At 43.9% G+C, this 14,442-nt stretch overlaps 1 protein-coding gene across 2 annotated transcripts in view; it reads left to right on the top strand.

The window, feature by feature from the left end:
- Positions 1–14,442, top strand: part of EDIL3 (EGF like repeats and discoidin domains 3) — a 905,544-nt gene that overhangs the window by 589,847 nt on the left and 301,255 nt on the right. For both annotated transcript variants that reach the window (XM_040421516.1, XM_040421515.1), the window contains exon 5: positions 2,347–2,528. In XM_040421516.1, coding sequence (XP_040277450.1) covers positions 2,347–2,528 — 182 coding nt within the window. The remainder of the gene's footprint in view (positions 1–2,346; positions 2,529–14,442) is intronic.

The following is a 14,442-nucleotide window of genomic DNA, read 5'->3' as shown; positions in this document are numbered from 1 at the left end:
TGAATGACAGACTCTAAGATGGCTGCCATATTTATAGGGCTGTGACATCACCGGGCTGCTGATTGGCTCCATGCATGGCATTATGGGTCATCCCACCTTCCCAGAGTTTCTTGCTCCGTGTCCTTACACGTGTAGCCGCCATTTTAGCTGGCTAGCAGCCATGTTAGGAAAAATTGCGATTTATTACCACGAAGCGCGAAGAAATTGGCGTTTGTTTAGAATCAAATTTTTCCTGAAATTCGGAACGAATTCGACTTCGTCAGCTTTTATTCGCTCATCTCTAAAATTCACTAAAGTAGTTATGACATTCTAATACATGTTGGGATTTAATTAAGCCATATCTATTTCCTATATCTATCACATTTTCAGGGTGTTAGGTGTATATATTTATATAAATTTCCTATGTTTTAATATTTTTACATTTGCTAATAAATTATTCCAATAAATGAAACAGTGTAGTAGAACCAAGTTGTATTTGTTTCCATGCAACAACAGATAGTTGAGTGCCTTCCTAACTAATAACTGACTATTAAAGTTAATACAAGGCAATTGTAATGCGAATGTATAGTTATTATACATATTGCCTCTTTTCTTGGCTTGATCATTTTTTCATCACATTATAGACTGCTTTTATCCAGGGGTTACGACCACCCTGCATTCCAGCAGCAGTGGCCGTGCTTGCACATTATAGGAAAAGGCACCAGCCTCTCCGGTGGCCGAGACTGCAGGAGTGTGCATTGGTTGGCGCTTTTTTCTGTAGTGTGTAAGCCCATCCATATCTGCTGGATTGCAGGGTGGTCGTAACTAGGGATGAGCGATTCGACTTCGGATGAAACATCTGAAGTCGATTTGCATAAAACTTCGTTCTAGTGAGCGCGCCGTACAGTATTAGAACAAAGTTTTATTTGAATCGACTTCGGATGTTTCATCCGAAGTCAATTCGCTCATCCCTAATCATAACCATAGAAACGAGCAGTGTATAATGTGATCAAAAAAAGAATCAAGCCAGCAAAGGAGACAATATGGACAGTCACAGTACATTAATAGGTGCCTTGTATTAACTTTCTCTACATGATGAATGTCATTTGTTTAAGAGAGGCAACCCCTTTAACTGTGTCTTGTGTGCCCTAGGAATAGGGTGTTAATAGTCCCAAACAAGTGTAATCGCCCTAAACAAGTGTATTCCTAAACAACAGCTCCTCATTTTAAAATTTTACAAGGAAATAAAGGTAGTAACTAAGGGTACTTTCACACCTGCGGCAGAGGATGCCGGAACTGCCTGCCGAAAAAACGGATCCGGTATTTATTTTCTTCTCACTTTCAAAGGTCTGCGCATGCGCAGACCGCAAACCCGGATCTGTTTTTCCGGAACACTTGGGCCGGATCCGGGATTAATACATTTCAATGGAAATTAATGCTGCATTCGGCATTCCGGCAAATGTTCAGGATTTTTGGTCGGAGAGAAAACTGCAGCATGCTGCAGTATTTTCTCTGGCCAAAAAACGTAAGAGGAACTAAACTGATGCATCCTGATGCATCCTGAACAGTAAGCTCTCCATTCAGAATGCATTCGGATAAAACTGACCCTATGACGGAACTCAATACCGGAAAAGAAAAACGCTAGTGTGAAAGTACCCTAATACTAAGCAATAGTAAAGAACTAAACAATAAGTGATGTTGAACTTTTAAGAAACTTTTTGTACAATTGGTGGAACATCATAGTATAATGAAATACTTGATGGTTGTGGAATAAAAAAAAACATCATTGGCACAGTATACTGCAATGTCATAGATTACTGAAGAAGTGACTATTGATCCAGAGATTTTATCTGATTGACATTTTTTGAGTCTTTCTCTATTCCACAAATACTAACTATTAACATAATGTACCTAGTCTGCCTTTCCTACTGAGAAATTGATATTTACTTGTTCCCTGCCTCAACAGCCCTGCATGTTCGCTCCTATTCCCCCATATTCTGGTCCCTAATCTGTTTTCCTCCAGCCGGGGCATGAACATAGTTCCCAAGCGACACAGCACTGCTGAGGTCAGTTATTGGCTAAAGTGGCTCGGGTGATGATGTTCATGCCCCAGCCAGAAGAAAAAAAAAAGTTTTGAATGGCTTACTGTATCATCAAATGATGTCATTATGGGCAGTTTATCTGCCTGAGCAAATGGGTCCTGAGCTGTGTTTGACATTGGACTGCTACAGTAGTAGTAACAAAGTTGGTAAAACAGAGGGACTTCCTTTTGCACTGTGTTTTAGATACTATGAGATACTAGAAAATGATATTAACAAATATTCATATATGACATACAGTATCTTGTCTTGCTTTCTCATTTACCAGGATGCTCTGGACCTCTTGGAATGGAAGGAGGTATCATCTCCAACCAACAAATAACAGCATCCTCAACTCACAGGGCTCTTTTTGGATTACAAAAGTGGTACCCGTATTTTGCAAGACTTAATAAAAAGGGTCTTGTAAATGCTTGGACTTCAGCAGAAAATGACCGGTGGCCTTGGATTCAGGTAAGACATGTTTATGACAGTAGTCACTAAAACTGGTGCTAAGACAAATGGCCTGCTATCTAGTCTACAGTATGACACTTTAGGAACTTAAGAGATTACCATTAACCTTCCTGACCTCCGCTATATATGTATGGGTAGAAGTCAGGGTATGCTAAAAGGCTGATAGCCGCCAGGTACTTGCTGTTTTACAAAAATCAATAGTGGAAATTTAGCCACTCAGATGCCATGGTCAATTGTGACAGTGTCATCTGAGAAGTCTTTTCCCAGGAGTGCTGCACTCCCTGGCACCGAACAGCTCCACACTGAGATCAAAGGAGTCATTTGGTTGATGTGGCAACCTCAGGCCTTCTAAAACCTCAGGCCTTCATAATGAATATCCCATAGACTGCATTGGTAATTTTTTGCAGTCTATGGGACAAGCGATCTCAAGATCTCATGTTAAAGGGGTATACCCATCTCAGACAATGGGGGCATATCGCTAGGATATGCCCCCATTGTCTGATAGGTGCGGGTTACAATGCTGGGACCCGCACTATAACGAGAACAGAGCGGGGAGAGCTGTGGCTGGAGGACCCCAGATTTCCCGGGGTCTGTCCACCACTAAGCGCTGCTCCCATAGAAGTGAAAGGGAGCATACCGCGCATGCACAGCCGCCCTCCATTCATTTCTATGAGGCCAACGGAAATAGCCGAGCCAGCGCTCGGCTATTTTCAGCGGCCCCATAGAAATGAATGGAGGGCGGCTGTGCATGCGCAGTGCACCCTCCTTCACTTGCGGGGCCCCGTTCTCGATATAGGTGCGGGTCTTAGCGGTGGGACCCGCACCTATGAGACAATGGGGGCATATCCTAGCGACATTAACACTGGTAAAATCTATCGCCCACATAACAAAATGAGCTGTCATACAGTTCTATAGATTGAATAAAAAAAAAAAAAGGTTATGAGGGTCAGAATATGGTGATGCACAAATATATCTATTTTACCAAATTTGTACTTAGCATTAAAACAAAAGAAAAACTATAAAATGTCTTATCACTGTAATCTTGCAGACCCAGAGAATGAAGGTAGCAGTTCAGTTTCACCACATTGGGAATCCAATGAAACTGCGGCGTAGTTGTTTTTTTTTTTTCAGTTTCAGCCCTATTAGAATTTTTTTCCCCCAGCTTCCTACTACATCATATGCAATATTAAATGCTGACATTAGAAAGTGCAACTTGTTAAGCAAAAAAAAATATTTAAAAAAATGAATGGAAACATAAAAAAGTTATGGCTCCAATATGACAGGGAGTAAAAAACAACAGAGCAAAAATGGAAAATTGCAGAGTCTTGAAGGTGTTATGGAAACCTTCTTTTCTGGAGTTTTAGAGAGCCTTTAAAAGTCCTCCAAGTCTTTCAGCGTGGTTCAAATTGATTCCTTTATGAAGCATCAGAGAGAAAGAAAGACATAGATACAATGTTTCTATGTATCTGTCTCTAGGTAACAAAGCCCTACAGAGAATTTTAATAGCAGATATAATTAGGTGGGATTACATTTATATTCATCAAATGTTGAATCAAATTTTAAATTTAGAGATATCACTGAAGGCAAGAATCTAAAACGTAACTTTTATTAAATACAATAAAATCATATAACTTGGATCCATAAAGGTCCTATACACCGCAATAAGCTATCACCAAAAACAACATGGGCTCAAGCAGTGGGATGAGTACTCAGGGAGACTGTGTGAAAATATATAAGACTGTCCCTGATCTCACCCTCCAAACTGCTCAGCCCAGGGACGCACCTTAGTGGTAGATGCTCCCCATCCTCGTGCCTAGGACTGCACTTTCCTTATTATGTCCTTGGCCTATCCTTCAGACACTGTTTATTATATCTAAGTACAGCCAGTCCAAGATTGCACACCTAAATAGTCAGTCCCGACGCGTTTCCTCCTCCAGATGGACAGAGGATTCCTCAGGGGATTAGACCGAAAAGTTAAACTGCAAAAAACAATAAGATACAATGGAACCAGATCCACAAATAGTTAATCATACCATGTGTCATTATAAGGCCACCATATATGTAGAGGATAGCAGATAATAAGGTTATCCTACCATTATGCTGGGTGTTGCCAGATGAGTCATATACTCACAGACCCAATATATGGATCAACAGATTCCTGGGGCAGATGATAGCTCCAAACATACTTTAAACTGAGACACAGTTAAAGAGGATGGGTGGGAACTTGTTTAGCATTCATCAGGGCCTGATAGGTGGAAATAGCCATCCATCAAAAAAAAAAAGGAGGGGGTGCCCTCGTAGGTGCATTGAAATGTCAATCAAGAGCAATGCTTGTAAAACCTCCATCCGGGCACAATAGGTGTACTCAACAAGATAAGAGTGCCCTCATAGGTGAGATAATATGTCCATTACAAGCACTGCTTATTGCACACCTAAAAGGCCCATTACCAGGGCTGTCAGATAGAGCAGACCCACCCCTCAGCACACCTTCACTTCCAACAAACTTATTGCGTGCCAAGCCTCTGTTCCAGCGAGGCACATGGACAAGCAAGGGATGTGTCACGACTGTGACTGATCCAGACAGGTCTGGGAGGAGAAGGTCGCAGCGACTTGCTACTCGCGATAGCTTGTGAGTTTGCTCCGTGGTTCAGGGTATGTCATCCAGGTTTTGCCTTGTGAACCTTTTCGTCCTGACTGGGAGTTTGTAGGCATCCTTCTCAGGTGAGTCCTGTCTGCCACTCCCAGATACTATATTAGTTTCAGTTTCACTTGCAGTCATTGTCAGATATAGTCCTTACTTCCAGTGCTACTCTGACCTTTGAAGGAGATCGTTTGATGGTGTTGCTGTGGAGCTCTTGTCCGGCGTGGACTGTCGTGTTTGGGATCGCCTTCTCTGCTCGTGACTGGATAAGTCTATCTCTGCTGTTGTTTGTTTGTTGCTGTCTTCCCCTGTTGTTTTCCTAGACGTGAGTGATGGTGACTAGCGCTCCCATCGGCCTTTCCCCAGTCCAGTCTTGTTAGGGCGACTGAGGGTTTAGGCATCCTGCTCGCCGCACGGGTTCACACCCCGTCTAGGGTATCAGGGCAGACAGGTGCCAGCTTAGGGTTAGTCAGGGGTGGCCATTCTATTTCCCATCCGTAGATAAGGGTCCCCCTTCCCCTCCGTCTGGTGCGACACGACTGCTGCTGGGATAGCGGTCGTGACAGTATATCTGGCCATTTAAAAAAAAAAAAAAAGTGACATTTGCTTGCTGTTTTGCTTTGTATTTTGTCTGTTCCGCTATGGATCCGGTTTCGGTTTTGGCGAAACAATTACAGGGGTTATCCCTTGAAGTGGCAGGATTAAAAGCAACAGTGCTGCAGCAGCAATCCTTGGGTTCCAACGTTGCTACGGGAAACCAAGGTACTCCTGAGCCAAAAGTGTCTTTACCTGATAGGTTCTCAGGAGGGAGAGACCAATTTGTAACCTTCAGGGAAGCTTGCAAATTGTTCTTCAGGTTACGCCCTAGATCCTCCGGCGGTGAGGAACAACGGGTGGGCATTGTAATTTCTCTCCTGCAAGGAGATCCGCAGGCTTGGGCTTTCTCCCTACCATCTGACTCTCCGGCCTTACGATCAGTGGAGGAGTTTTTTGAAGCCCTGGGTCTCGTATATGATGACTCGGACAGGGTCTCACTGGCTGAGTCTAAGCTACGTAGACTTCGGCAAGAGAACCGGTCTGCTGAACTATATTGTTCCGAATTCCGTAGGTGGGCTACTGATACGTTATGGAACGACTCGGCCCTTAGGAGTCAGTTCTGCCAGGGGTTGTCTGAAAAATTAAAAGACGCGCTGGCGGTATACGAGGTCCCTGGGTCTCTTGAGGCTGCTATGTCTCTGTCCATAAGAATCGACAGACGACTCAGGTAGAGACTATTAAATTTTACGGAGGCCTCTATAGGGCAGGGATCGGTCTGTTATGGTCCAGTCGAACCAAAGCAAATAGGGGGCGCCACTAGACGGGTGAATCCTCCTAAGTTCCGCCGTAGGTCAGAGGTTTGTTTTCGTTGTGGGGGGAGGGGTCATTTTGTAATGGTTTGTCCCTCAGAACCCAAGAGACCACAAACAAAGGAGCCGCCGGAAAACTAGAGTCCCCAGATTGTGCGGAGGAGAACAGTCTGGGCGTATTCGTTTCCTCCATACGCATGTCTCAGTTTTTGTTGTCCGCTACCGTTGAGGCGGGCAATAAAACTGAGATCTGTTCCGTCTTTTTGGACAGTGGGGCGGGGGTCAACTTGGTGGATTCACGGTTTGCTCAGGTTCTGGGTTTTACTCCGGAACCGGTATGCAGAACTATTCCTGTTTTTGCCATCGACTCCTCCCCTCTTACTCAGAGAGAGTTAACTCAGATCATCCATAATATCCATCTGCAGGTAGGGGACCTCCATAAAGAGCATATCTCTTGTTATGTCCTGGACGGTCTTCCGGCTCCTATGGTATTGGGGCTTTCCTGGCTGGTGACTCACAATCCAGTGGTGGATTGGCAGGCCGGGGAGATTGTGGAGTGGAGTGAACATTGTAAGGACAACTGCTTGAGTAGTAGGTGCTCTACACTCTCTGTAACATCTTTACCTGCCTTTCTGTCAGATTTTATGGATGTGTTCTCTGAGAAGGGTTGTCAGGGGTTACCACCTCGTCGTCCATATGATTGCCCGATTAATCTATTACCTGGGGCAAAACTACCTAAAACCCGGTTATACAATCTTTCCGGCCCGGAGAGGAAGGCTATGCAAGATTATATTTCGGAGAGTTTGGCTAAAGGATACATCAGACCCTCTTCTTCACCCGTGGCTGCAGGGTTCTTTTTCGTTAAAAAGAAAGATGGGGGCCTGCGTCCTTGCCTGGATTTCCGGGAATTAAACCGGATAACTATCCGAGATCCCTATCCTCTTCCTCTCATTCCCGACCTCTTTAATCAGGTTGCTGGTGCTAAATGGTTCTCCAAAATGGATCTCAGAGGAGCCTATAACCTGGTACGCATCAAAGAGGGGGATGAGTGGAAAACGGCTTTTAATACTCCGGAAGGGCATTATGAAAATCTGGTCATGCCATTTGGTCTTACTAATGCGCCTGCGGTGTTCCAACATTTTGTCAACGATATTTTTAGTCACCTTATCGGGAGATTTGTTGTGATATATCTTGATGACATCCTGGTCTATTCCCCGGATCTGGATACACATAAGATCCATGTGAGACAAGTGCTGCAGATATTAAGGGCCAACAAATTGTTTGCTAAATTAGAGAAATGTGTGTTCGCCGTAAAAGAACTGCCATTTCTGGGGTATGTGTTGTCAGATTCAGGTTTCCGCATGGATCCAGAGAAAGTCTGGGCGATTATGGACTGGGATCTGCCTGAGAATCAGGCATGGCAACGCTTCCTGGGGTTTGCCAATTTTTATAGAAAGTTTATAAAGAACTATTCCTTGGTGGTCAAACCACTGACGGACATAACCCGAAAGGGATCCGATTTTTCCAAATGGTCACATGCAGCCAAAACTGCCTTTACATCTCTGAAGGAGAGATTCATCTCGGCCCCTATTCTCGTACAGCCAGATGTCTCGCTTCCTTTTATTGTAGAGGTTGACGCATCAGAGATGGGGGTGGGAGCGGTACTATCTCAGGGCCCGTCCCCTGGTGAATGGCGTCCCTGTGCTTTCTTTTCGAAGAAGTTGTCTACTGCAGAAAGGAACTATGATATTGGCAACAGGGAACTTTTGGCTATTAAGTTGGCCTTTGAGGAGTGGCATCATTTTTTGGAGGGGGCGGTTCATCCCGTCACGGTGATTACTGATCACAAAACTTATTATATCTGGAGTCTGCTAAACGTCTCACCCCTAGACAGGCTCGGTGGTCGTTATTTTTTACTAGGTTTAATTTTGTAATAACCTATCGCCCGGGGGCAAAAAATACTAAGGCGGATGCATTGTCCCGAAGTTTTCCTGGAGGGGGTGATGTTGATGTACCAGAGCCCATTTTGCAAAAGGGGGTGGTGGTCTCTGCATTACACTCAGGTTTGGAGGGGAGGGTGTTGGAAGCTCAGGGGGATGCCCCGGCCTCCTGCCCCTCGGGTAAACTGTTTGTGCCAGAAAATTTACGACTGGAGATACTAAAAGAACACCATAACTCCACACTGGCAGGACACCCAGGTAGTAGGGCAACCTCTGAGTTAGTGTCTCGTCGGTTCTGGTGGCCTAAATGGCGCCAGGAGGTGTTGAATTTTGTGTCTGCATGTGCTACCTGTGCTCGTTCTAAGGTAGATCATACTCGTCCGGCAGGGCGTCTTTTACCTCTGGCCATCCCCAACAGGCCTTGGACGCACCTATCAATGGATTTCATTACGGATCTACCAGTATCAGCGGGGAACACTGTTATTCTTGTAGTTGTTGACAGATTCAGTAAAATGGTGCACTTTATTGCTCTTGCCGCATTGCCTAATGCTAACACACTGGCTCAGGTTTTTATTGACCACATCGTGAAGCTTCACGGGGTCCCTTCCGATATTGTTTCGGATCGTGGTACCCAATTTGTTACTAAATTTTGGAAAGCTTTTTGTTCTCGTTTAGGGGTTCATCTGTCGTTTTCTTCATCTTTCCATCCACAGTCCAACGGTCAGACTGAACGTACCAATCAAAACCTAGAGACATATTTGAGATGCTTTGTTTCCGAAAATCAGGAGAACTGGTCATCTTATTTACCGTTAGCCGAGTTTTCCATTGATAATCGTCGTCAAGAATCTACCGATAAGTGACCATTTTTTGGTGCGTATGGTTTCCATCCTCAGTTTTGTACGTTTAGTGAGGGGGGGCCGTCTGGGATTCCTGAGGAGGAACGATTTGCGTCTTCACTTTCTTCAGTGTGGCAGAGTGTGCAAGAAAGTTTGAAGAGAATGGGTGGTAGATACAAACGTGTGGCTGATAGGAAGCGCTCTGAAGGTCCGGACCTTGGGGTGAATGACTTGGTGTGGTTGTCTACCAGAAATATCAAGTTGAAGGTTCCCTCGTGGAAATTAGGTCCGAGATTTATTGGTCCTTATAGGGTAATTAAGATCATTAACCCGGTGGCTTTTCGTCTGTAGCTACCTCAGACTCTAAGGATCCATAATGTCTTCCACACGTCTCTGCTTAAGAGATATGTAGAACCTCCTGAACCATTGCCGCTACCGCCTCCACCGGTGGTTGTTGATGGCAGTCTTGAGTTTCAGGTAGAAAAGATTGTTGATTCACGATATGTTCGCCGCTCTCTTCAGTACCTGGTGCACTGGAAAGGTTATGGTTCCGAAGAGAGAATGTGGGTTCCAGCATCAGAGATAAAAGCGGACAGACTCATTCGGGCTTTTCATAGCTCCCATCTGGAGAGGCCTGGTCACGACTGTGACTGATCCAGACAGGTCTGGGAGGAGAAGGTCGCAGCGACTTGCTACTCGCGATAGCTTGTGAGTTTGCTCCGTGGTTCAGGGTATGTCATCCAGGTTTTGCCTTGTGAACCTTTTTGTCCTGACTGGGAGTTTGTAGGCATCCTTCTCAGGTGAGTCCTGTCTGCCACTCCCAGATACTATATTAGTTTCAGTTTCACTTGCAGTCATTGCCAGATATAGTCCTTACTTCCAGTGCTACTCTGACCTTTGAAGGAGATCGTTTGATGGTGTTGCTGTGGAGCTCTTGTCCGGCGTGGACTGTCGTGTTTGGGATCGCCTTCTCTGCTCGTGACTGGATAAGTCTATCTCTGCTGTTGTTTGTTTGTTGCTGTCTTACCCTGTTGTTTTCCTAGACGTGAGTGATGGTGACTAGCGCTCCCATCGGCCTTTCCCCAGTCCAGTCTTGTTAGGGCGACTGAGGGTTTAGGCATCCTGCTCGCCGCATGGGTTCACACCCCGTCTAGGGTATCAGGGCAGACAGGTGCCAGCTTAGGGTTAGTCAGGGGTGGCCATTCTATTTCCCATCCGTAGATAAGGGTCCCCCTTCCCCTCCGTCTGGTGCGACATGACTGCTGCTGGGATAGCGGTCGTGACAGGATGAGGTGTCACTAGACCCGAACAACAAGCCACACTCAATCCGCCGGCACATACATAGCAGAGACAACGTGAAGCACATGCCAATGCAAAGACAGAGGGCATGTGCTCGATGGGCGGTTACGCCCCCTCTCCTAGTCATCGGAGTGCACACCAATAAAGTATTACAGGGGTGCGCTGCAGGGCTTAGACCATGGCACGGGAGGCGTGCCAGACCATACCCCAGAATAAATATGCATTCCAGGGTGGAACGCATAGCTGTAATTGCTCCTGCAGTTACTTCAGATAACACAGAATGCTCCCAGTAACACAAAATACAATGAACTAATACTCAACTCATACAGAATACTAATGTGCAATTGGATAAAGTAGAGTACCTACATATTATAAGGTATAAGACATACTAGTAATGCAGATACTGGGATGTATAGTGATAAATAAAGTTCAATGCACATATAGAGAAAAATAAATAAATAAATAAACAACAACGACTGGGAGCATTCATATATATAGGATCAAGATATGATTAACGGGGGGTGGTTACGAACATGTTCATAAGATATAATTTATTCCTATTAGATTCTAAAAGGATTTGTCAACCCAGAAAGGAGTATGTCTAAAAGGGCATGATACAGATTAATGAAAATAGCTGATAAGATACAAACTCAGCCAAAAGTATATATATGTAAATTTGCGCTTCACGCGCGGATGACATTATTCCAGTGGTACAGGAGGTGGGGCTACCTTTCTGGGGGATGGACGTATCAATTCTACAGCCGAAAAGGAGATGGCTTTAGGGTCACCATTATGGCATTCCCGGACGTGATCTGCCACCGGGGTATTATTTTGTTTTTTTAATATCATTAATGTGTTCCAGAATTATCCGACAAAATTCTTTAAAGGTTTTTCCCACGTAGTCAAGGGGGTATGTACATTGGCATACATATATCACTCCCTTGCTACGGCAATTAATGAAATCTCTTACTACAAAATTCTGGTTAGTTACCGAACAGGTCACATTTTTAGTCCTATTGATGTAACGACATGCTGCACATGAGCCACATTGAAAAATCCCCAGTGGTTTGCGATCTAACCACGTCCCTGGCGGTGTTGGGCGTGTGAAATGGCTATGGACCAATCTATCTCTGAGGGACCTCCCCCGCCTGAATGTGATACCGGGCCTAGGTGGTAGAGCATCAGCCACATCCGAATCCATAAGTAAAATGGGCCAATATTTTTGAAGTATCTCTCTAATCTGTCTGTTATTCACATCAAACGTGGAGATAATTCTGATGACCTCCTTTTCCGAGACGGATCTCTTCGGAACTAAGAGACAGCTTCTGTTATAGTCCCTCACTTTTTGAAATGCATCTCTCAATACCTTTTGTGGGTACCCTCTAGCCTTAAAACGATCTTGCAACCTCCTGGATTCATGATGGAAATGTTCCATCTCCGAACAATTTCTCCTGACTCTCAAAAACTGACCTCGGGGTATCCCCTTCTTTAAATTTCTTGGATGGAAGCTGTCCCAATGCAATAGGCTATTAGTTGCAGTGGACTTCCTGTAGAGAGTAGTGGCCAATTTGTCGATTTGTTTGGTCACCTTCACATCCAAGAAAGTAAGCGTATCAGGATGAAATTCGAAGGTGAATGAGAGACCTACCTAATTTGTATTAAGAAATTGCATGAAAGATTTAAACTGGTCCAAATCGCAATTCCACACCAAAAACACATCATCTATATATCTGGCCCAAAAAATTATTCTATCACACCACCAGGGTTAAATTTAAAATTTACCTATTACTGTGAATACTAGACATGATGCAAATCACATGGGGTACAGGAAAAATTGTACAGATATGTCCATACAGAGGTTTTCCTAGCCCCCAAGTTATGGTTTTGTCCAGTTATCACCATCCTATGGACATAGCTTATGATCTATAAATGACTCTACAATAAGAGAGATGAAGGGGGATGTGTAATAAGTATTGTAAATGCAGAATCTTATCTTTATAATTTCCCCCTCACCTTTTTCTCATTTACATACATTGACAACCATCTTCTTCCCACTACCCTAGTGGAAGCTGTTTTTTTTTTCTAACTCTTTACCCATTCATTGAGCTGTATTCTGTATGTAAACAGCATCATACCTGGGAAGAGTAGCACCAGTCATCATCAGCTTCTTGTTCTGCGTAGCTGGATGGTATTGTTCTAGATACTTAGCCTTTTTGTATAGCTTAGGAATAAGCCAAAACAAGAATTTGACAACTCTATCAAGGTTCAGTGACAGGCATGGTTCCAAGTGTCTGTGCCTTGGAGCTTCACACAGGTGGCTGTAGTGAGCTGTTTTGGGGCTGACTCACTTTATCTGAGCTCTAAAAACTTCCTGACATGTCTCTTTACCACCATGCAAGTCTCCAGGTTTTAAATCATGAGTTCCTTGGATACAGTTGGGATCTGGGATTGAAGAAAGAACACTGTTATGAGTTTCAATTTGATGCTCATGCAGTTTCTGGACATAGCTGGACGGTACGCCATTAGCAGCTTGTAGCTGCTTGTAGCTGCTGAACAAAACTCTCAAAGAGTATCTAATATAGGACAGTCTTTATCTCCCTCTTGGGGTGGTTCTGACAGAATTCAATGCAATAGGTAAATGTTCCACCCAAGGAAGCTGAGTTTCCTTCATACACTTCTGAATGTTCAACTTCAGGGTGCCACCCTGCCACTACTATGGGGGTGCTAGGGCATATGAAAGGCTTGTTCTATCCCTAGGGTTCCTGTGGTCTCCTTCACCTACTAATTTCTTTACCTCTGGCAACCCATGTCTGCAGACCACTTCACTCACTAGTTTCTTGGCCATCATCTTGTTGTTCATTTTGGTCATGGGCCAGGCTTAGGGCAATCCTAAATACAAATCTACACAGACCAAGACATATTTGTAAGTAACCACTAGAGATCAGTGAAATATAAAAAAAAAAAATGATTCGACTGTTTCTCTGAATTTTACATAAAATTTGCTTTGTGAAACAATTTTTCATTTTTTTTCTTCTCATTTCTCAGAATGACAACTGTGTTTTTTTTTTTCCATAGAAACATAGAATCTGTCGGCAGATAAGAACCATTTGGCCCATCTAATCTGCCCAATATACGGAATACTATGAATAGCCCTGGCCCTATCTTATATGAAGGATGGCCTTATGCCTATCCCATGCATGCTTAAACTCCTTCACTGTATTTGCAGCTACCACTTCTGCAGGAAGGCTATTCCATGCATCCACTACTCTCTCAGTAAAGTAATACTTCCTGATATTACTTTTAAACCTTTGCCCCTCTAATGTAAAACTATGTCCTCTTGTAGCAGTTTTTCTTCTTTTAAATATTCTCTCCTCTTTTACCTTGTTGATTCCCTTTATGTATTTAAAAGTTTCTATCATATCCCCTCTGTCTCGTCTTTCTTCCAAGCTATACATGTTAAGGTCCTTTAATCTTTCCTGGTAAGTTTTATCCTGCAATCCATGTACCAGTTTAGTAGCTCTTCTCTGAACTCTCTCCAAAGTATCAATATCCTTCTGGAGATATGGTCTCCAGTACTGCACACAATACTCCAAATGAGGTCTCACTAGTGCTCTGTAGAGCGGCATGAGCACCTCCCTCTTTCTACTGGTAATGCCTCTCCCTATACACCCAAGCATTCTGCTAGCATTTCCTGCTGCTCTATGACATTGTCTGCCTACCTTTAAGTCTTCTGAAATAATGACCCCTAAATCCCTTTACTGAGGTTAGGACTGTATCACTGATTTTATATTCTGTCACTGATGTTGGAAAATAGAGCTTTGTAGGTTTATTTCCAGCTTATTGCTAGTACAG

Source organism: Bufo bufo, chromosome 2 (assembly GCF_905171765.1).
Source record: "Bufo bufo chromosome 2, aBufBuf1.1, whole genome shotgun sequence".
Classification (NCBI taxonomy): Eukaryota; Metazoa; Chordata; class Amphibia; order Anura; family Bufonidae; genus Bufo; species Bufo bufo.
This window is presented reverse-complemented; position numbering and strand designations above follow the sequence as displayed.